Below are 24,140 nucleotides of genomic sequence, written 5' to 3'. Positions count from 1 at the left end.
GATGGAGGCTATATTGACTGCTTTAGAGTTAACATTTCCTCAGGGAATGATTAATCACAAGGTAATAAAGAGGAAAAGAAAGCAGATGTGTTGTTATGTGAAATAACTGTTTGAGGAAATGGTCCAATATTTAATCGCAGAGTGGAAGGAACTAAAGCAGTGGTGTCAAAGGATGCTGCATCATTCAGAGGGAAAAATCTGCCATTGGTTTTCATTGCCAACATTCAAGAATGATGTCCAGTATGTGTGCTCTTGTTCAAACATTTTATCTCATTGCTTTTTACATATTATGATATTCTTAAAACAGTAGACACATTTTATATTTAATGTGATTACATCTTACGTATTTTTATTGATTGTAGAGATAAGTAAAATCCATGAATTGTTATACAATTTATTTTTTGATTACCATGTATTAAGGAGCAAAATGTGAGAGATAACACAGGCAACCTTCCACCTGTTTGGAATCTCCATATTAAGATGGCTATTGCATTGCCTTTGTCAAAGCAGACAACACACTAGTCACTACTCTTTCCAACAAAGGGACTTTGATTATTCTCCTGAAGAGAATGAAATGAACTGAATGTTTTACTGTCATACTATAAAAAACATGGTTTTGCATTCTATCCAGGCAAGCCAACCCAAGGTTGTTGGAACAAGCAGTGTTTTTTATTTAAAGTGCAGAGTATAGTACTACGGAAAAAAAGTTCAGTTAAAACATACAAGAGCAATATCATTTAACTAATAAGAGGTCCAGAGTCTGATAACAGCAGGGAAGAAATTTGGATGAAGCTGGAGATGTGAGTTTTAAAGTGCATGTATGTTCTGCCAATGGGAAGTGAGAGAATAGAATTTAATTAGGGTATATTGGGTCATTATATATTTTCTCTGCTTTCCCAAGGCAGTGGAAGTGTTTCAGAGTGGAATTGTTTCTACATGCTGCCTTGAGCTGAAATTTCTTGAAGTTTAGGACAGAGCAGACCCTATTCCAGGCTGTGATGGATCTGACAGGATATTTTATATGGTAACTCTAAATATTGGAAAGAGGCATGGGGACATGCCAAAATCTTTTAGGCTTCTTATGAAGTAGAAAGCACACACAATGCTGGAGAAGCTCAGCAGGTCAAACAGTGTCTTTTGTGTTGCAAAAGTAAAGATACGTAACCGATGTTTTGGGCTTGAGCCCTTCATCATAGCATGAGAAAATGCTGGCAAGCATCCTAACAAAAGAGTGGAGGGCAATGGCGCCAAATGTAGGAAATGATAGGTGCAGGAAGGAGGGAGGGGACAGCAGGAATGAGGGGGAGGAGGGACGATTGGGTGGACGGAGAAACTGGAAAAACAGGAAAAAGGGGAGGGGAAAGAAAAGGTGAGCAGGTTTAGTGGAAGGCAGTAAAGTCAATGTTCATGCCATCTGGCTGGAGGGTTCCCAGATGGAAAATAAGGTGTTGTTCCTCCAATCTGTGGGTGGTCAGGGTGTGGGTGTGCCTTCTTGTCATGTCACTCTTGGTCGGATCACGAGAGACTGTTGGTGATATTTACACATAAAAGTTCTCTACCTCTACCATCTCCACCTCTGCACCATTGGTTAAGGACTAGGACGTACTCCACCTCACTTCCTGGGTTCGATGACCAGCTCCTTTCATTTGTTAACATTGAGAAAGAGGTTATTGTCTTTTCAGTATTCCATATGCCTAAGTATCTCCTTCCTGTATGCCATTTCATTATTGAGTTCCAGCCTTCAATGGTAGTGTTTCCTGCAAACTTTTGGATGGAGTTAGAGCAATACTCGGACCTGGACTGAAATCCTAATTTTAAAATTGTTTTTTTAATGTAGTCTGTCAGATGGAAGAAACCAATTGAATGTGTCTGCCTCAAAGGCCCATAAACTTTGAGCAGAGTCCTTAGGGGGGCACACCAGCTAAAGGTTGAGAATGGTTTTTGTTGGGATTATGTACAGAAAGCAATGTCACCAGTTTCACTCATGCCAGGAAGTTGATTCAGTCGTGGAGGGTGGTGCAGAGACATAGATCTAGGAATTTGGAGATGAATTTGTATGGGACTAAGCTGTTGAAAGCTGTGATTGATAAATAAGGAGTCGTCTGGACCTAAGCAACTTAGTATTTTTCTGAAACGGGAGAATTTACATCTAATCAAGGGAATTCCAGGTGAATTATTTTTACAGTGAATGATGTCTGAGTCTCCTTTTCCAAGTGTCACATTGACAATAGAATAGAAACCTCTGCCAATAGGGACTGGTAAGGCTGCTCTTGAGAAGTCTTGATTGTAAATCGATATCAACAGATGTTTTGTTGTCTGGCTCTGTGAGAAACAGAAGCAAATGGAGATGGAAAAACATGAATTGGAGCATTTAGAAGCTTTAAACAAGAGCTCAAAATTTCTGCAAAGTAGCTTTGCTGGTTGCAATCACCAGCCAATTCTACACTAAACCCACACTTAACTTGTTCCAGTTCTAAGCAAGAGAAGGCCTCCTGATCATAAATCCCATTAAATTGCTTTGAGCCCCAGTTAACCCACATCCAATTACTGAAACTTATATCAAAGAAAAGCCATTCCAAAACTACATTATGGAGCTTTTAATTTTTAATTCTTTTTAAAGAATTAAAAATGTTAAATAACTTTAAAGACACAGCACTAGAATAACTAATTAGGTACATTGAAATTAAGAGATGTAAATGATCTGAAATTGCCTTTTACCCATAGAAGTGTCCTCTTCCATCAAAATGTGTGGAGTTATTTGCAGTGGGTGTAAACTTTGTGGCCTCAGTGAGGAGGTTTCTCTGTCTAATTATTGATAAATGTTGAAAGTTCTGGTTTTGGCTGTGAGCTTATGAGGCTGTTCAAAATATTCTCGTCTTGATAGTAGCAGTCATACATGCACAGGCAGTAGTGGAGGTGAGTACATTTGTAATGTTTGAAAAGCATTAAATGGGTATGGGAATAGGAAAGGTTTGGAGGGATATGGGATAAAAGAAGATAGATGGGTCTAGCTTGGGTAGACAAATTGGTTGGCATAAATGTTGGGCCTAATGGCCTTTTTCAGTTCTATAAAACTCTATGACTCTATGCTCTGTTCATCTTTCCTAGAGACCAGATGCTGGCTGTAGATAGATTACCAGTTGCACCACTGGATTTAGATGATCATAATTAGTCAACTGTTGCCTCTTAACTCCAGCAACCAGGGTTCGTTCCTGGTGTTGTCTGCGTGGAGTACACAGTATTCTCCCCGTGACTGCATCATCTTCCTCTGAGTGCTCCGATTTCTCCCCACATCCCAAAGATGCATGGGTTGGAAGGTTAATGAGCCACCGTAGATTGCCCCGAATGTATAGAATCTCTGAGAAGTTGATTGGAATGTGGTGAGAATAAAAATGGGATTAGTGTGGGATGAATGAGCATGGACTCAGCCCAGACAAAAAGTCTTTCAACCCCCTGTATGACTCTGTGACACCTACCACCTTGACCATGTGCAAATAATCCCAGTGTGTGAGGAAGGGTGAATCGCAAGAAAGATCAAATCAATTTATGGGAAATGTTTTACAGATTAATCAAAAATATTGAAAGTTTGCCCTGTATCTGCAAATTAAGAATTTGGCAAATGGCAAGCATGTTCATCATTATAAATTTGGAAAAGCTCCACCACACATTTTTCATATTAGATTTATGTATTCTCTTAAGCAAGTACTGTCATACTCATCACTTTAGAATCCTCCCTTCCAACCTGAATATACAAAAAATTAAACTCTTATTGTATTAATCATGACTGACAGTATTTTGAATTTTTTTAAATACACTAAGGCCCTATCTAAATTGGCATTTTGTGGAAATGTTCAATTGTAATATTATAACTCTTCCACAATATTTTGGTTCAAGCCATCAGTTAGTTCTGAGTACTGCCCCACTTACTTCTTCACGTAGGGAATTCCTCAGTCACCCTCACATACTATTTTGCTTTCATACACAGATACTCCCCACTGACTCTCACAAACATTGACTTTCTCTGTCACACATTCTTCCACATACACGGATGCTGTCTCACGTATTGACTCTCTCTGGTACATTAACCATCTACTATGTGCACCAATTCCCTTACACATTGGTCCCTCTTGCTTTACACCAACTTTCTCATAGTCTACCTCTTTCTCTCATTGGCATTGCCTCGCACACACTGATATTTGTCTCTCACACTGACACTCTCCCTTTGTTACATACCAGACATCAGCAATGGAAATTAGCACAGACAGTGTTATATTTAAAATAATACTTTTAATTATTAACCATAATATAACACCTTATCTAATTTATCTACACTTATCTAAACTTATCTTAATTTATTTAAACTTAACCGCCAACAATGCGTGAATATACTTGTGTGTGTGTGTGTGTGTGTGTGTGTGTGTGTGTGTGTGTGTGTGTGTGTGTGTGTGTGTGTGTGTGTGTGTGTGTGAGTGTGTGTGTGTGTGGAATGCTTTTGCCACTACAGGTCAGGCCTAATTCTGGAAAGGCAGTTCAAAGTTCAGTCTCAGAAAATCCAATGTTGACACATGGGTTTTAAATCGATGCAACATGCAGGCTTCAGATGAATGCAAAGATGTTCACAAAGTAGGTGGGAGAGACTGGGGTGACAAACAGTTTATTAAGTCATGACATCCTTGTCGCGGTGCTCCAAAGAAATGTTCTTTTCTTTTAGCCATGATGGGATTCAACATATCCTCTTTCAAAGTGACCTTTCCTTTTTTGGTCACAGAGTGGTATTCTCATTCCCCTATAACATGGAGGATCAGACAAATTGTTTATCATCACATGAGGCAACATTCAGCAAAGTATTCCTTCAAAGGATGCTTCTCCAAGTGCTGTCTCCTTAAAATGGCTACTACTCATTCCCCTATAACATGGGGAAATCAGACAGATTGTCTATAACCATGAGGCCACTTCAGTACTGCAATATTTCCAAGAGCTCTGCTCCACAGCACTGCTTCCTTAAAATGGCCCCTGATCCAGCTGTGTACCATGACTTGAATCTGTGGGTTACATGGTCTCTGCCCCTGAGTTTTCCAGGGCCACTTCCTTTCTCTTCCGATGTATCCAATTTAGGAACATGCTGTCCTCAGCATGACTCTCAGTTCACAGTCAAACTCCAAAGCCTGCAAGGTTTTGTTAAATTTGTTCTCTTAAAGTGGCAGTCCCACACAAATCGAAATGAACTAAAAATGGGAGAATGTAATAATAAAATGGCCCTATTCATTTCCCTATAACACAGAGAAATCTGACAAATTATCTATAATCACATGAGGCCACTTCAGCACAGCATCCCTTCAAAAGGTACTTTTTCAAGTGCTGCTTCCTTAAAAATGGCCCTACTCATTCCCCTATAACACGGAGAAATCTGTCAATTATCACACTGATATTTGTCTCACACACTGACACTCTCCCTCACAAACTCTCTTTTTCTCTCTCACACACACATCATCTCACTTTCTCTCATTCACTCTGTCACACACATCACACACACACACACACACACACACACACACACACACGCGTGTGCTCACAGGTACACGCACACACACTCCACACTGACTCTCTCAATCATAATGACTTTATCCTGAGCACACACGATCTGGCACTCTTTCTCACACTGACATCTCTCACTCACACCTATGATCTCCCTCAAACACACTGTCACTTTCTCTCACTGATACTCTCATGCACTGACTCCCACCTTCTCACACTCTGGCACCTGATCCTCTCTCATATTCTGACCTCTCTTTCACAGACTGGCGCCCGCCCTCACTCACGCTTTCTCTTTTTCTCCCTTACCTCCTAACTCCCTTTTTGACACACTCTGTCTCGCACAAAGACATTGCCACTGCTTCACCCATTGACTCTCCCACACATACGGGGACAGTGGCTGGATCGGGCTGAGCGTTGGAGCCATGCCTCCCACAGGTGAATGTTGGGGGTGGGGGGGGGTGGTGGTGCAAACAAAATAGCCCCACCACTTTGATTGTGAATGCTGCCCTGTTCGATCTCTGGTTCTCGATCAGAATGACAGAACAAGGATGGATCTGGTGTTCTACAGAAACTACACGATAACAATCATTTCATATATTTTAAATACAGTCAATGTTTAAACTCTTTTCTTCCCAGAAAAAAATATGCCTGCTGTCTTTTGCAAGAAACCGCTATTAATATGAAATCGATATTAATTTTCTGAAATTTTATCTGTCATGTTCACAATTCAAATGCAATTTCTTTGAAATGCATCCATAATTTAAATTAATCTAAAATATTAGTTTTAAAGTCTAGATTTTTCAGACTTTATTTTTCCTGTATGTATCTGTGTGGTTTGGAACTAGCGATGGTTTGAAGTGTAGAGTTTTGTGTGGGATACAGGTTCTGTGAGAGAGGGGGTGTGATCATGAGTGGAGAGTTTTCCACATCAGCAATGGATTTGATCATTTATTACAGAATGGAGTAACAAGATAAATCTATAGCATCATGTCAAAGGAAAGGAAAATAAAAGATTGTGAGCAACTGTGCGCTTAGTTTCAAGCGATTTTGTAGGATTTAGCCAAATTTTAATGAAATACAGAATTAAAAAATGATTTAAATTCAATTAACACTTAAGTTAATGATGTAAATACAAAAAATGATGTGAGAAGTGGTGTAATGATGCTGCAGTATTTGAGAGCCTGCGCACACTTTTGTTTAAGGTGATTAAATGTACCTTAAAGACCTGTGGCTCAAGGAGCCACAATTTCTTGTTGAGTATGCAGATAAGATTTAGAATGGGAAAATCAGAAAGATGTTGAGTAACTTGGGGACAAATTGAAAAGCAGAACCTCAAAGGTTGTCATTTCTGACAAATCAGAAATAATACTTCAGAAGAAGAATTCCTGGAATATGATGGGGTGGCATTCTAATCAGCCAACCAGGAACGATCAGAAACAGAAGAATTCCAAACTGGTTGCAAATATTCCTTCTCAAAGATTACAGTAACTTTCGAAAAGTGTTAGTCCAATGAAATGAGGAATTAAAGAAACTGAATATTTGTAAGAAAATAGGGCTTGACAAATTGTAAACACTGAAAACTGATAGATCCCCAGGGTCTAATCATTTACTGAAGGAAATGACTCTCAAAATAGTGATTATAATTTTCCTGATTTCCATAGATTATCAATCTGGATAAGTGTGAGGTGATGTAATTTGGAAGGTCAAACTTGAAGGCAGAGCACCTGGTTAATGGTAGGATACAGTCTGGAAGAACAGAGTGATCTTGGGGGTCCAAATCCATAAATCTCTCAGGGCTGCCGTGCAGGTTGCTAGGGTCATTAAGAAGGCCTATGGTATATTGGACTTCATCTGTCAGGGGATCGAGTTCAGGAGGTGTGAGGTGATGTTGTAGCTCTATAAATCTCTGGTGATAAAACACTTAGAATATTGTGTTCATTTCTGGTAACCTCATTATAGGAAGGATGTGGAAGCTATGGAGAGGTTGCAGAGGAGATTTATCAGGACGTTGTCTGGATTGGAAAATATGTCTTATGAAGCAAAGTTAGTAGAGCTAGGGCTATTTTCTTTGAAGCAAAGAAAGATGAGAGGTCACTTCATAGAGGTCTCCAAGATTATGAGATAAGGTAGACAGCCAACACCTTTTCCCAGGACGGGAGCAGCAAATATAAGAGGACATCTGTACAAAGAGGAGGAAAGAAAGTTTTGGGCAGACATCAAAAGTAAGTTGTTTACAAAGACTTGTGGGTGCCTGAAATGCATTTCCAGGGGGAATGGTGGAGGCTGGACCAATAGGGGCATTTAAGAGAGTTAGACAGGCACAGGGATGAAAGACAAATAGAGGCTTATGAAGTAGGGAGGGCAGTTATATATAGGTCAGCACAACATATGTTATATAACCATATAACCATATAACCACTTACAGCACAGAACAGGCCAGTTCGGCCCTACTAGTCCATGCCGTAGCAAATCCCCACCCTCCTAGTCCCACTGACCAGCACCCGGTCATATTAGAGGGTGGCAAATGTAACCTCACCATTAGAAAAGGAAAGAGAGAAAGAGAGAGAGAGAGAAAACAGGAAAATACAGTCTTATTATCTTTCTAGCAGTAGTGGGGAAAACGAGTAAGGCTGAAAGAATGAGAAAATAAGGAGTAAGAACAAACAAAATAGGAGCTGGAGTAGGCCATGTGGCTCGTTGAGCCTGCTGTGCTATTTAATAAGATCTGATGATAGTCTCATCTGTTGCAATCGCGTACTGACCTTCATCGGGAGAGGTGCCAGCTGCCGCTGATGATGAAAGCGACGCAATGCGTGGAAGTAATAGCACGCACGTGTGTTAAACCTCTGTATACAGATGTAGAATCTCACACGCAGAAGGGGGAGAGTGAGAGCTTCAAGATCACCCGTGTAGCAGTGAGCCAGTGAGAAGGTAGAGAAGTTTGGCTGGGTGGTGTTTGGGGAGTTGAAGAAGGTTGTGTCTGGTAAAAAAAAAGAAAGTTAATTTCGTGGTATGCTGAAAGAAACAAGTGAGTCCATTCTTTCTTTGTAAGCTATGGTAAATCAGCGTCATTATGTGGTGAGTTCACAGTAGCTTCTAATTTAAAATGGATAGTGGTAAGGATAAACCCCTTACAGAAGCAGTTGGGAAGGTCAAACTGAAGATTCCCCCCCCCCCCACTTTTTGTTAATAATGCATCAGCATGGTTCACAATCCTTGAAGCGCACTTCTCTGCCCTCAGTGTAATGTCTTAGTGGATCCGGAAGGTAATCTCCCATATGAAATGCTTAAGGCTTCTATTCTGCGGCCCACTCAGCCATCTAGGGAGACTCTTATTGCCCAATTATTAGCTGATGACAGCCTAGGCTATGGGCAACTGTCACCAAACATTGAGGAGGTGGCTCAGGCTATCTGAAACAGACCCTGTCGAAAGCGATTTTTGGAAACAGAGGTTCCTTTGATGTTTACCTCATCATGTTCAAGATCATTTGAGTGTATTTGAATGTCCATCATCTATCAGTTGGTGGATCATGCTGACCTCGTTATGTCCACAATCTCCGCATAGAAGATAAAAGGACTGGCATCTTCCCCCTGTCAACAGGAGCAAATGGACTGGAACAACTGTTTACTGTACCTTGTGAAGCGCCAGCATCTTCTCAATCAAAGATAATTGAGTTGAAGCAGCATATGGTAGCACCAACTACACAGGACCAGGTTTTGGGCCCACAACAAAATTCCTTCTGTTGACCAGGTTGGAATCGTGGTGGTTAAGGACATGGTAGAGGTGACAGACAGCGTATTTGTTGGAAACATCGAAGATTTTGTGCTGCTGTCTGGTCCTGTCAGCCACCTTGCGACTTCTACAAATGGCAGCCAGGAAATGACCAGGCCTGGTAGTAGAGGTAACTGCTCCCCAGAGGCACATTGGATGCCTCAAAGTCCATCTCTCTGGTGTTCAATTTCTTGTCAATTCTGATGCAGTGATTTCAGTGGTCCCTCCGACCAGGTTGGAGGAACACAGGCACCCCAATATGACATGTGTTCTTTCATCCACGAATGATTCTTATATTCAAACATACGGCCAGAGGTCATTCACATTGGATTTCAGTCTCAAGAAACCTTTTTGGTGGGTTTTCATGGTTGCAAACATGACAAATTCCATATTGGGAGTGTATACCTTGTCAAGTTTTTCTTTGTTGGTGAATTTGAAAAATCACTGTGTCGTGAACTACAGTTTTTATATGCATATGAAGTGCATTTGATGTCCCTCTAATGTAGTCAGCTGCCTGATGAGCCTTCAACCAAGCTCCTGCCCTTTCCTAGCTTTGCTCAAGTGTTGCCCTTGCCTCGTGACCCCATCATATCATCATACAGGTTTTAAACAAAAGTAACGCACCATATAGAGACTCCGGGTCCTCTGGTGGTAGTGCAGGGTTGTAGATTAACCCAAGACTATCTTAAAATGGTGAAATTAGAATTGAAACACATGCACCATTTGGGCATAGTCTGTAGATGACAGCTGCTGGGCTTCACTGTTGCATATGGTTCCAAAAAACCTCCTGGGTATTGGCAGCCTTGTGCCGATTATCATGCCATGAACAATTCTACCGTGCCTGACTATACAACATCCCCAATTTGCAAGACTTCTCAGCAAACCTCCACAGCAAACATATATTTTTGAAAATAGATCTAGTACGTGCTTACTGTCAGATTCCAGTTGAGCCTCCTGATGTCCTGAAGACAACAGTAAATATGCCTTTTGGCACATTTGAGTTTCTGTGAATGCCATTCAGTTTATAGAATGCATCTTACACATTCCACTGGTTTATGGATCACGTACTCGCCGGCCTTGATTTTGTGTTTGTTTACATCAATAATAAGCATGGATGAAGGGGAGCGCAAGTGCCATCTCATCTCATTGTTTCAGTGGCTTGACATTGTGATCAAGCCCAGTAAATGTATTTTCGGTTTGGCTGGTCTTATATTTTTGGGACATAGAGTTACACAACATTGCATTTTACCCGGTAAATTGAAAGTGTGAGAGATACAAGAATTTTCTACACCCGTTACATTTAGCCAGATGCAATGTTTTTTAGGCATGATGAATTTTTATTGCCGATTCAGAATCAGAATCAAAATCAAGATTTATTGTCATGAACAAGTCATGAAATTCGGTGTTTTGCAGCAGCATCGAAGTGAAAACATACATTTATTACAATCTTATGACATGACTGTATAAAAAGAGCAATAATAGTCCACGAAAAGTAAGGCAGTGTCTTGCTTCGTTGATTATTCAGGAATCTGACAGATAAGAAGCTGTCCTTGTGCCGCTGAGTGCTTGTCTTTAAGCTCCTTCACCTTCTTCCCGATGGCAACAGAGAGAAGAGGGCATAACCTGGGTGGTGGGGGCCTTTGAGGATAGAGGCTGTTTTTTTGAGACACTGTCTCAAGTAGATGTCCTCGATGGAGTGAAATCTGGGACCTGTGATTTCACAATCTGAGTTAACAACCTTCTGGAGTTTATTCTTGTCCTGAGAGCTGGCTCCTCCATGCTAGGCAGTGATGCAACCAGCCAGAATTCTCTCCACGGTACACCTGTAGAAGTTATTGATAATCTTTGGTGACATACCCAACCTTCTCAGGCACCCCACAGAAGTATAGCCGCTGACTAGCCTTTTTCATGATTGCATCAAAATGGAGGTTCCACAAACTGATCCTCAGAGATGTTGACTCACAGGAATTTGAAGTTCTTGACCTTCTCCACTACTGAGCCCTCGATGAGGACTGGGTCATTTTCCCCTGACTTCCTCTGAAGTCCACAATCATCTCCTTGGTCTTGCTGACGTTGAGTACAAGGTTGTTGTCGTTACACCATTCAACGAGCTGATCTATTTCCCTCCTGTGCGCTTCCTTACTGCTGTTTGTGATTCTGCCGACAACTGTGGTGTCATCAGTAAACTTGTAGATGGCATTAGAATTGTGCCTGGCCACACGGTCATGGGTGTATAACAAGTAGAGCAGTGGGCTAAGCACACATCCTTGGGGTGCACCTGTGTTGATGATCAGTGAGGAGGAGACATTGTTTCCAATTTGTACTGACTGTGTTCTTCCGATGAGAAAGTCAAAGATCCAGATGCAGAGGGGGTGGGGGGGGGGTGGTGGACAGAGGCCCAGAGTTTGTAGCTTCTTGACCAGTACTGATGGAATAATGGTATGTAGTCGACGAAGAGCAGCTGTATGTATGAACTGCTGTTTTTGAGGTGATCCAGAGCTGAGTGGAGAGCCAGCGATATTGCATCTGCTGTGGAGTGATTGTGATGATGGGCAAATTGCAGTGGGTCCAGATCTTTACTTAGATACGTGTTAATTCTGTCCATGACCAACCTCTCAAAGCATTTCATCACAGTCAAAGTTAGTGCTACTAGGCAGTAGTCATTGAGACAGTCCATGCTACTCTTCTTGGGCCCTTTTGAAGCTGGTGTGAACCTCTGACTGCCATCATGAGTAATTGAAAATGTATGTGGTTGGCACAGATTTTCAGTACACTGAGAGGTACACCATCAGAGCCTGACAACTTGCTAGGGTTCACCCTCTTGAATGATGTTCTGGTGTCACCCTCAGAGACAGGTATCACAGGGTCCTCAGCCTTCTCAGAGATTCTAGTCGACACTGTTTGGTTCTTCATCTCAAGGCAGGCACAGAAGCTGTTCAACTCATCAGGTGGTGAAGCATTGCAGCAATCTGTAGAGTTTGTCCTCGATTTGTAGGCTGTAATATCCTGCACTCCCTGCCATAGCTGGTGTATATCTGTCTCTGTCTCTAGCTTTGTCCAGAATTGCCACTTTACTTCGGAGATGGCCTTCCACAGGTCGTACCTGGACTTCTTGTAAAAATCTCAATCCCTGGCCTTAAATGTCCTTGTTCTCGCCCTCAGCAAGTTGTGGATTCTCTGATTCATCCAGGTATTCTGGTTGGGGAACACCTGGTATTTTTCATGGGCACACATTCATGCACGCAGATCTCTACGAAGTCGGTGACACTTGTTGCATATTCATTCAAGTCTATGGATGAATGTTTGAATATTACACAGATTCAAAGCAGTCCTGCAGATGCTCCTCCACCACCCTAGACCATACCTTTACTGTCTTCCCCAATGCTGCTGTGGTCTTCAGTCTCTGCTTATATGCCAGGAGATCAGATGTGCCAAAGTGTGGACATGGTTTGACTCGGAATCCATTTTTCATGGTGGAGTAGCTGTGGTCGAGTGTGTTGGTTCCCCTAGTCCCGCAAGTGACGTGTTGGTGGTAGTTTGTCAGAGACTTCAGGTTGGCCTGATTGAAGTCCCCTACAATGATCGGGAAGGCATCCAGATGTGCTGTCTCATGACTGTTTATCACAGTGCTCAGTCCTCCAAAGGCAGCCTGACATTAATCTGGGGTGGAATGTACACTGGGACCAGGATGATTCCTGCCCAATGCTGCAGCATCTCCATTAGCCCTTACTGAACTTAAAAGGATCTGATAAGACCATGTCCAAAAGATCATTAACTTTGGGAGACAATGCTGTGTGTGCTTTCATCTATGTGATGACGGCGCTTGCAAATAACACGATACTTGTACATCAAAAGCCCGATGCCTTGCTCTGTCTTACCACAGATGCATTTGTCAGTGCTGTGGGAACAGTGTTAGAACAATGAGTCTGTGGGCGATTGGAACCTCTGCCATTTTTTCAGCCAAGCTGTCACTGCTCAGGCAAAGCATAGTTTGGTCGAGAACTCTTGCCATTTTTGAAACATATCCATTTTTTTATTGGAAGGTCATCCTTTCACCATTTATACAGACCACCAGCCTCTTTTGCATACCCCGAGTACAACCACACATCTCTACTCACCCAGAGAGATTCAGCACTTGTACTTCATCTTACCTTTTTTATCGGACATACGGCATATCCAAACAAAAGGGAATGCCATGGCCGACGCCCTGTCTAGAAATGACATTGATGCCTTACATACAACTACAGCCATTGATTTCACTGTCATAGTTCATGCACAGCACATTGATCCTGTTCTTACCCAGTATTGCCAGATGAACTCTGGTCTCCATCTTCAAGATGTGACCTTGGGTAAATCAGATGAACAGTTAGGCTGCAAAGTTTCCACAGGAAACATAGTGCTGGCGGCTATGAGACAGGAGATTTTTGAGTTGCTTCACAATCTATCGCATTCTGGTACATGAGCATCAATCAAATTATTATGGAATGTCTTACCTGGCTTCCTGTTAAACGGGATGTTGGATTATGGGCAAGGATGTGCTTGCTGGGTCAATGCTCTGAAGTCTCCAGATACATGAAATTCAAGCTGGGGTTTTGGTTTTTCTGGATTTCTGTTTCCACCACGTGCACCTAGACCTAGTTAGCCTGCTTCTGCCATCTCAGGGTTATCTGCTCACCTGTGAAGACTGGACTACTAGGTGAAAGGTGGCCATTCCTATCACTGACATCTCTGTGGGGACGGTCACAAGGGCTTTTGTGGATCATTGGATTCCATCTTTCAGTGTTCTGGTCACTATTACAATGAATTGAGGATCTCAGTTTGAGTCAGTGTTGTCCCAAGCTCTCACTGATCTTCTGGGCATTACCCGTATTCACACTATGGGTTACCACCTGCAAGCCAACGTCCTTGTTGAGCATTTCCATCAACAATTGAAGGCAGCATTAACAGCAGGTGATGATGCATCTACGTGGAGTGAATGTTTGTCAATGGTTCTTCTTGGCATTTGTACTGCTCTTAAGGGCAATCTTGGACATTCAATAGCAGAGCTAGTATATGGCACTATGTTAACCTTGCCAGGCAAGTTTGTGAATCTGAGTTCAACCACAACGCTCTCTGATCCAGCTAGTTATGTCGATCATCTTTGGGAAAACATGAGATTACTCCAACCTACTCCTACGTGGAAGGCATCACCTGCAGTTTATGTGCTGTACTCATGATGCTGTTCACAAACCACTTCAGCCCATTTACAATTTTCAGGCCACCTGAAGAATTTTGTGATTGACAGGAATGGAAAAGCTGACACGGTTTCCATCGACAGGTTAAAATCAGCGAATATTGATGCCTATGTTCCGCATCAGAGCCAGAGTCAGTGGACCAGTTGCACCCTTGCCAGTTGGACCAGGCATCGCCTGCCTTGCACTATTGTACGAGGTCAGGCTGAACTGTCAGCCCTCCAGACTGTTTTGTAGTGGGACAGTTCCAATCAGTTGCCTCCTTTCATGGCTTGGAAGCGGAGGGGAGGGAGGTGGGGGCTGTTGCGGTCACATACTTACTTTAATTGGGGGCAGTGCCAGTCACCGCTGAAGACCTAAGCAAAGCAAAGTGCGGAAGTAATAGCGCACATGTGTGGGTGTGTTAAGCGTCAATATATGGGTGATGGATCTCAGATGCTGGAGGAGGGGATTGAAAGCTTCAGGATCACCCGTGTGCCAGTGAGCCAATGAGAAGCTCGGAGGAGTTCGGCTGAGTGGTGCTTGGGGAGTTGAAGAATGCAATGTTATCTCGTTAAAAAAGTAGAAAGTTGACTTCATGGCGTGCTGAAAGAATCAAGTGAGTATATTCTTTGTTTGTAAGCTGTGGTAAATCACTGTCATTACATATCTATGCTTACCTGTCATTTCCCCCCTATAAAAATCTTATCCAACCTTGTCTTAAATATATTTACTGAGGTAGCCTCCATGGCAGAGAATTCCAGAGATCCACCACTCTCTGGGAAAAGCAGTTCCTCTTCATCACTATCCTAAATCTAGTACCCTGAATTATGAAGTTATGTTCCCCAGGTCGGGTCTCAACTACCTTGGAAACAATTTACCTACCTCTTAACTCTGCCTTTCATAATTTTGTGTTTCAGTAAGATTCCCTCTCATTCTTCTGAATTGCAGCAAGTACAGTGCCAGAGGATTCAATCTCTCCCTTCACCTCTGGAATCAACCAAGTGAACCTCCTCTTCATTGCCCCCTTAGCCAGAATGTCCTTTCTCAAGTTGGGAGACCAGAACTGCAGGCAGTACTCCAGATGTGGCCTCAGCAGTACACTGCATAACCTCCCTGCTCATTCTAAAATATCAACAAGTTTAGATATGTGAATTCTCCTTGGAATCAAGTCTGCTGCATAACATTGGTAAGTAAAATCTTGCTGAGACAAGGAGACAAAATTTGCCCACAATCCAAGTGGAGTCTCATCAAGGTCTTACATAATTGTGGCAAGACTTTGTTTCAGCACCCAAATTGTGCTGCTATGACTGCTGTCATACAATTAACTGATGACTGCACCTGAATGTTTGCTTTCAGTGACTGGTGTGCCCAGAGTCTAAATGATTTTAATGCATCAACACGAAATGAACTGATTCAGTATATAAGAGTAAAGGACAAAAATTTCTGTTTATTTTTATTAAGTGACGACATTGTTTAACGGGTTTAATGTTTCTTATAGATTGAACTTTAAATAAATGGGAAGGGGGGGTGAGGGAGGGAGGGAAGGGAGGGGGGAAAAGGGGAGAAAATGGCACTGTATATATTCAAGAGAAAAAATGTCTGTATGTATTTTGGTCAGTATGGTTTACAGTGTGAAATTTTTTTTTTTAAATTTAAAAATTGTAAAAAAAACACTTCCAGATGTAATACTACTTAGTAAAAAAATCTAGCAGATGCTGAAGAACCTGTATAACTCTGAAGTTATCCACCTCAGTCAGAAAATCAGTGTACTATTGAAATGGTGTTAGATTAGGTCAGGCAGCATCTGTCGAGAGCAGAACAATATGGATTTAAGACAGTGGCCTTCCCATTACATTTAAAATAGCTGGGCAGAAACATTAATTCTCTTGTTCTCTGTTTTTAATTCCTTTACAAAGTCTCAGGCAGGGCAGGTGGTGTGATTTCAAGAATCCTTCATGCTCTGCTGCCTCAAGTATTTTTCAGATGTTTTAAAGATGTAACAAGTGACCCGTTTGGCTGTGGTTGTTATGGAGTAAGATGATGTGTTTTCAGTTAGGGGAATTAACCCTAAGCAAGAAAAACATCAACTTTCGATTTCTGTAATATCTAATTAAATGTTTAATAATAACAGCTCAATCACATTCAAAGTCAAAAGTTTTTAAAATTCCCTTATTTCATTGTTTGTGCCCAAGCACCTATTCTGATACAAATTCTTAGCAAAATAAGAAATATTAAAATATGTAAAGTAGTAAAATATATATATACATAAAACATGAAAGAGGACTGAAATTGAGTTTGGCCCTCTGATTCAATCCAAATGGGATCTGACCAAAAGGGTGAAGGTTTGTTTGGGATGGCTGTCTATTCCCATTAAAAATCTGGGCTTGATCTCATCCCAGTACTTTATCTGGGGTGAGTTGCTTGGTAATAAAATAACTTACAGAAAGTTAAGTGTTTTTATGTGTTTTATTCTCCAACAGATCACAGTATGTTTGACTATGTTATATTCATGATAATGGTGAGGTCAGTATGAAAAGGTTGAGATGGGACTGAACATGGTTGGATTAGGTTAGGTTTAAATTTGGGTCAGGTGTAATTTTATACCTGAGTACATCTCTCAGGGTTGAAATGCAGATGTCCACATTTATGATAGAGAAAATCCATTGTAATAACTCACGGTGTATACTTTTAACAAACCTTCAGACATTGAAACCCATTTTTTCAGTCATTAATAACTTGTAGGTCAGAGAAGGAACACCACATTATTTTAAACACTGTAATTGGATTAAGCATGTTCCAAGAATTGCATTTACAGCACTTCTTGACTATTTCCCTGTGAGAAACACTTAAATATTAAATTATAATGTTTAAAAATTTAGGAAAAAAATGTATTTCTATGCAAAGGATTAATAATGTACTATCAATCCAGAACAAGTCCTGCCCTGGCTTAACTTCCCAAAATGCACCAAATGTCTGAGTGAAGTCCATCTGCTATCCCTTTCCCACTTTTTGAGTTGATCGAGATTCTGGTGTGACCTCAGAAGGTTTCACTGTCCACTATACCACCAATGCTAGTGTAATCTACAAACTTAATATGCCACCTTTGATCTCATCCACATCATTAATATATGTGACAAACCACAGGGGTCCCAGCACTGATCCTTTCCATATATCTGACTGGGAGTGCTCCTCTCAACACCAGCCAAGCATCGGTGATGAGGCATACTGGACTGTTTGCACAGTGATTCCTCATCTCTCAGTTTCTGCAGCATGTTCCATGCTGACTGCTACCTTGTGGTCAAATGTGTTTGTCTGGAAAGTATTTCCACAAAGAATAAGTGGTCTGGCAAAGTCCAGCTGAATGGGACATTGCACAACAAAAGGGATAGACCCATCCATTGCAACTCATGGGACAGGTAGAACCTTAGCACATAGTGGCCTTGTACATTGGTTCCATCCACAGCCTGACGCAGCCCTGCACAAAGGTGTTCATCAGGATGAGGGTCGCATTTGGTAGCCCCTGTCCCCGTTGCTTGGTTACTTGGACAAGGCCACGTGTTGAATCCTTTTAATTTTGGATCCCAGATAAATTGGAAGACAGCTCTGGTGACCACCAGGGGAGAGGTGTGGGGGACGGACCACATCTGCACCATGTACAGCAGTACCAAGAGCACCTCACACATATCCCTGTTATTGAGAAGGAGCACCACACCCACAGACCCAATTTCTGTGAACCTTTGCAATCTGCTCTGACCAATTTTTGTTGAACGCCTCAGCCCCTCCAACACCTTCAGGTAGTCAGATCTGACTATGAAGGATACGGTGGACCAGTCAGGCCAGCTACTGAAGAGCATTACCTTGTTCTTCTGATTTACCCTGGTACCCAATGCAGATTCAAAATAGCCACAAATGCTGATCAATCTGCAGAGCAATCGTGTGTCCAAACAGAAGATGCAATGTCATCCATATGCAGGGAGGCCCTGACCTGAGTTCCTCCACTACCTGGCAATCTCATTCCTCCTCTGCCCTCATCCTTCCTGATGGATTCAGCAAAGGGCCCTATTAAGCATGCAAAGGAAGACTAGAGAGAGCAGGCACCCCACCCTGATTCCAGACTTGATGGGGAAGCTATTTCATTGATTTGGATTGCATTGCAGATGCTTGTATCGAGCAGTTTAATCCAATTATGGATTCCCTTCCCAAAGCTCATTTTGGATCATATGCTCCATGCAGACTTGAATCAATTGGCAATGGCTTTGGACAGCATTTTGTTGTCAGTGTTTAACAATGATATGGGTCTCTAATTCCTGATATCCTCCTTCTTCCCCTTATATTTGAAGATGAGAGTGTTAATGCCCTTCCTCATAGAATCTGACAAGCTTCCTGCCAGGAGCATAGTTTTGTATACTTCCAGCAGGTCCACACCCACCCTGTCCCACAGAGCAACATACAACTCAGCCAGTAAGCCACCAAGGTTCACTTGACCCCAGTGTAGATGGTTGGTTGAGACTCTCCCACTTGCTTTCATCATCTAAGATCTTTGTAATGAGGACATGAATTTTTGGGAGACCATTCTGCCTTAGTGTCATTCAGTTCAGCATAAAAGGATCTAATGATTCTCTCTACGGCCATCTGCAATGATATGACTGAGCCATCCTCTTAAGATTGTGGATCACAAAGCTCCCTCTGTAAACCTTTTGGAAGAACAAGTGTGAGCACTTTTCATCCTGCTCCACATTGCGATATCTGGATTGGAAGGTGATCTTGAAGGACTCCAAGGTGAAGAGCGCAGCTTGCTGGCTCGTTTCCTCTCGGAGTTTTTCTCACACACCCACCCCTCTTGACTGCAGAAGGAGTCATTTTTGCTGGTCATTATGGAGTTGGCTCAGTTCCTTAAGTCTTTGACTTGATCTCTAAACACACTTGAAGATAAAGAACCTCAATGTTCCCCTTAGTCACTTCCCACCAATGCTCTGGGGAGTCAAAGAAGGGTTTCATGGTTCTCCAAGCAGTGTATTCCTTCTTTAGTTCTTTTACATTCTCTGGAGACAGCAACTTGATATTTAGCTTCCATGTTCCCCCGCCCATCTTCTGGTTCTCTTGTATGTGATAAGAGGAGCAAAGGAGGCAGTGATCAGAGAAGAACACTAGTGTGATGTCAATGGTTCTAACTATGATGTCCTTCAATATGAACATGGTCTACCCAAAACTAGGTTGAGCTGTCCAGATGGGCTGTGGCAATGCTCAGGAAGGCTTCAGAAACTCTGCAGGTGGAGCACAGCTGCAACCCACCTTGGTGGTTCAACCCAGTCTCAGGTAGACTTTACCATCTCTATCAGGAGTCTCAAGGTGCTGTCCAGTTTGCTGTCAGCTCCACAGGATCGTCCTGCCGCATAAATCATGCAGTTGAAGTCACCTGTCTGGACATCACCAAAAATGGTGGGAAATGCTGGTAAATGGCCAGCCCCTTTCTCTGCATAGGCAAGGCATACACATTGATCAGCCAGAGCCAGGTCTTGTGGTACTTTAGATCCACTACAAGGAGACACCCCTCAACTACCTCCTTTGATGATTACAAAATTGTCTGCATACAGCAAGATACCAAGACCCAATCCATGACAATCATTCCCTCCCCCAGACCCGACCACACCACAATCCAAGAGAACATCATGCACCATTTCTATCATCTCTGAAGTGTAGCAAAGTCACATCTGCCTTAACTTTGGCAAAGTATTGTAGAGAATTGACACATTGCTTAGTGCATTTGACATTGCATACATTTAGGGTTGCATTTTAATCTCCATTTTGCAATCCTTACAGTCCACTGTCAATCAGCCTGAACCCTCATGCCCATCGCTTTGGTGAACTGCAAAACTGATTTTGGCTTCAGATCCTAGAGGGTCTGTGGGGTATCTTCAGGCTGTGGGGAGACATGCCTGTGCTCTTCCTACTCTGTCACCTGACAAACATAATTTCCTTCTACCAGAGCTCAGGTAGGGGGTGTGTAACTGGTTCAGCACTGCTCTGGTCTCCTAGAGTTGGGGATGGGGGAAATGACCTATACACTGCTCCCAATCTCTTGGAATTGGGGGTGCTGTACATCCCACAGTTGAGCTTACCTCTGTCGTCCTCTTTTATTTCCCTTCCATCTTTTGTAGAGCTCGTCGAAAGAACCAAAGACTTGTTGATCCAAACCAAGGCTTTTATTAGCAAAAGACCGGAGCTCTTCACAGGTGGCCGACCAGTCCGGAATGATCCGACCTGGCTAGGGACACAACCCTTTAAGGCCCAGACAATAGGCGTGGCTTAGCTCTCAGCCAATCGCTGTAAGCACAGTCTAGATACAGTAACTATATACACTATGTACATTGATGATAGATCTGTACTATCACATTCACCCCTTCTTGGAGAATTGACCCTGGGGGAAAAAAAACAAAAATGAGGGAGAGAATGAAAGGAAGGGGTAGGTCAAGGACTGTAGCGGTCAGGGGGTCTGACCATCCGGCGTGACCGCCGTGGTGCCGGGATTGGGGTCGCTGGAGTGGTGTCGCCAGCGGGCTCGTCGGGTGCGACTGCTCCGTCGCTCAATTCCCCTGTCGTTTTTCGGCAGGGTGGCCCGGGTCATTGGGGTGCTGTTGGTCCTTCTGTTGCGGCACGGAGCCTGGAGAATAAGAAGTTGGGGGGTTTGCTGGGTCTACCGCGTCCTGAGCTAGGTCTCGCACCGAAACAGTGTCCTCCCGCCCATCTGGGAACTCCACGTATACGTAATGTGGGTTCGCAAGGAGTAGAGTCACTCGGTCGACCAAGGGGTCGTTCTTTGAGTGCCGGACGTGGCGTCGCAAAAGGACGGGGCCAGGGACGGTCAGCCATGCCGGTACAGTGGTTCCCGATTCGGATTTCCTCGGAAAAAGGAACATCCTTTCTCGGGGGGGTTGGCATTTGTTGCAGTACATAGGAGGGAGCAGATGGAGTGTAAGGCACTAGTGAGAACCGCCTGCCAGTGAGAGGTGGGGAGACCTTTAGACCGGAGAGCCAGTGTAACCGCTCTCCATATGGTGGCATTCTCCCTCTCGACCTGGCCATTACCGCGTGGGTTATAGCTTGTGGTCCTGCTTGAAGCAATACCACACTCCAGAAGGTACTGTTGCAGCTCTGCACTCATGAATGAGGACCCCCTATCACTGTGGATGGAATTGGGGTACCCGAAGATGGTGAAAATACTGTGAAGGGCCTGTATCACTGAGGTGGCAGTGGTGTCTGGGCAGGCCACAGCGAATGGGAAGCGGGAGTACTCGTCGATGGCCGTAAGGATGTAGGTATTATGGTTGATCGACGATAGGGGCCCCTTAAAGTCTACGCTAAGACGCTTGAAGGGGCGGGTGGCTTTGATAACGTGGGAGCCCTCGCTCTCATTGGACGAGAGCTCTGGGGAAGAAGAGTTTGAATGGGATAGCGGCGATGGGGCTTCACACGAGGCACTGTGTTTGCTGGCGGCCATTTTAGACCTACAGACTGCAGCAAAGTGGCCGTTTTTAAGGCACTTCTGGCACCTGGCTTTTCTTGCTGGGCACTGGGACCTGCTGTGCTTGTCCCTCCCGCAGAAATAACATTTCGGGTTCGCACGGGGCAGTGTAGCAGCAGCCGACAGGCCGTCAGTTTCTCTTGGGGTGGTAGGGTAGAAGGGCACTCTACTCACATCAGAACGAGGGGTCCAGTCCCTAGAGAGCTCGGTGGACTTTAAGGCTGCATCCTCCATTGTGATTGCAATCCGGGCCACGTCCTCTAGTTTTTCTACCCCTTGTTCGAGCAAGCGCAGCCTCACTTCATTTGATCTGAGCCCAGCCACATAGGCATCCCGGACGAGGTCATTTGTGATCTCGGCAGCAGTTTTGTCCACACAGTTACAGTCCTTGCCCAATGCCTTTAATACTTGTAAATATGCCCTGCTGGACTCACCGGGCTGTTGCTTCCTCGACGCAAGCACAAGCCGGGCATGAACTCTGTTCACCGGTTGATCATACAGTCCTTTCAGTACCTTTATGGCTGCGGTGTAAGTGGTCTCGTCCTGGATGTTCTCGTAGACTCTCAAGGACACCATAGACAGCAATGCTGTTAGACGCTGGTTATCCTCCTCCACCTCAATGAGTCTCAGGAAGTTTTCAAAGTTCAGCAGCCAGAAGTTAAAGGCTTTGAAGGCTGTAGCTGACTGTGGGTCGATATCAAGTTTTTCTGGCCGAGTTAAACGCTCCATCCCTTTCAAAAAAAAATTCTTTTTGCTAATAAAATTGTAGAGCTCGTCGAAAGAACCAAAGACTTGTTGATCCAAACCAAGGCTTTTATTAGCAAAAGACCGGAGCTCTTCACAGGTGGCCGACCAGTCCGAAATGATCCGACCTGGCTAGGGACACAACCCTTTAAGGCCCAGACAATAGGTGTGGCTTAGCTCTCAGCCAATGGCTGTAAGCGCAGTCTAGATACAGTAACTATATACACTATGTACATTGGTGATAGATCTGTACTATCACACTGAGGTGTAGCAAAGTCACATCTGCCTTAACTTTGGCAAAGTATTGTAGAGAATTGACACATTGCTTAGTGCATTTGACATTGCATACATTTAGGGTTGCATTTTAATCTCCATTTTGCAATCCTTACAGTCCACTGTCAATCAGCCTGAACCCTCATGCCCATCGCTTTGGTGAACTGCAAAACTGATTTTGGCTTCAGATCCTAGAGGGTCTGTGGGGTATCTTCAGGCTGTGGGGAGACATGCCTGTGCTCTTCCTACTCTGTCACCTGACAAACATAATTTCCTTCTACCAGAGCTCAGGTAGGGGGTGTGTAACTGGTTCAGCACTGCTCTGGTCTCCTAGAGTTGGGGATGGGGGAAATGACCTATACACTGCTCCCAATCTCTTGGAATTGGGGGTGCTGTACATCCCACAGTTGAGCTTACCTCTGTCGTCCTCTTTTCTTTCCCTTCCATCTTCATCCAGCACTCACGCTGGCTTCATCTTCAGGAGATAAAGGGTTGTTGGCTTCTGTTTGTGCCTTGACCATTCTCTTTCAACTGCTTTGCAGTGTTGAATGCAGGTGATTTTTGGGTTTTCTTTCTTTTCTTCACCATCTACCATTTTTCCTCCACAGTTCCCTCCTCCATCAACTCTGCCACTTCAGAAGGGGCCTCTGGCCTTGTAGCTAGGGTTTGAGGTGTATTTGCTTGGGGTTGCCTCACTTCCCTTCCCCCCCCCAGTCTTGAAGTCGAGGTGAGGGGGGAGCGGAGTTAACCATGCTGGTGCTTGTGATGTTGACCATTTCCCCTCTTATTGCCTGTATGTAGGTGGCTATCCATTTTGGACAGGCTCTGTAGAGATGACTTGCTTACCCCCACAAGTTGCAGCACTTACTCTCTGCACAGTCCTTGGTCAGGTGGCCTTCCTGCTTGCAATTCTTGCAGCGAGCTGCGCTGCATTGGATCACCTCATGCCCAGTTTGTTGCAGTTTTGGCACACTCTCGGCTGTCCAGCATAGACGTTACCCACGACTCTCACCAATGGTGAACACTGAGAGGCTTTCAACCACGGTGTCTACAGATTTCGTGTTTTAACACCGATGAGTGG

At 43.5% G+C, this 24,140-nt stretch overlaps 1 protein-coding gene across 5 annotated transcripts; it reads right to left on the bottom strand.

The window, feature by feature from the left end:
- Positions 1 to 347: 347 nt before the first annotated feature.
- On the bottom strand, positions 348 to 22,891 carry LOC138752341 (uncharacterized). 5 transcript variants are annotated; one of them, XM_069915247.1, is made up of 5 exons: positions 22,217 to 22,891; positions 20,640 to 21,181; positions 13,607 to 13,651; positions 8,298 to 8,515; positions 348 to 2,322 (listed from the first exon to the last, which is right to left on the bottom strand). In XM_069915247.1, the coding sequence occupies exons 1-2, from the start codon at positions 22,769 to 22,771 to the stop codon at positions 21,005 to 21,007; spliced, it is 732 nt and encodes a 243-aa protein (XP_069771348.1). In that variant the 5' UTR covers positions 22,772 to 22,891; the 3' UTR covers positions 348 to 2,322; positions 8,298 to 8,515; positions 13,607 to 13,651; positions 20,640 to 21,004. The 5 variants fall into 5 exon arrangements, with proteins under 5 accessions (XP_069771348.1, XP_069771344.1, XP_069771345.1 ...); XM_069915243.1 differs by having other exon boundaries at positions 20,640 to 22,891; XM_069915245.1 differs by lacking the exon at positions 348 to 2,322 and adding an exon at positions 4,401 to 4,786 and having other exon boundaries at positions 20,640 to 22,891.
- Positions 22,892 to 24,140: the final 1,249 nt, after the last annotated feature.

This window comes from Narcine bancroftii, chromosome 2, assembly GCF_036971445.1.
Source record: "Narcine bancroftii isolate sNarBan1 chromosome 2, sNarBan1.hap1, whole genome shotgun sequence".
NCBI classification, from domain to species: domain Eukaryota; kingdom Metazoa; phylum Chordata; class Chondrichthyes; order Torpediniformes; family Narcinidae; genus Narcine; species Narcine bancroftii.
This window is presented reverse-complemented; position numbering and strand designations above follow the sequence as displayed.

Coding starts and splice junctions, on each gene's coding strand:
- LOC138752341 (XM_069915243.1), bottom strand. CDS start 22,771: ATGGAGCGTTTAACTCGGCCAGAAAAACTTGATATCGACCCACAGTCA.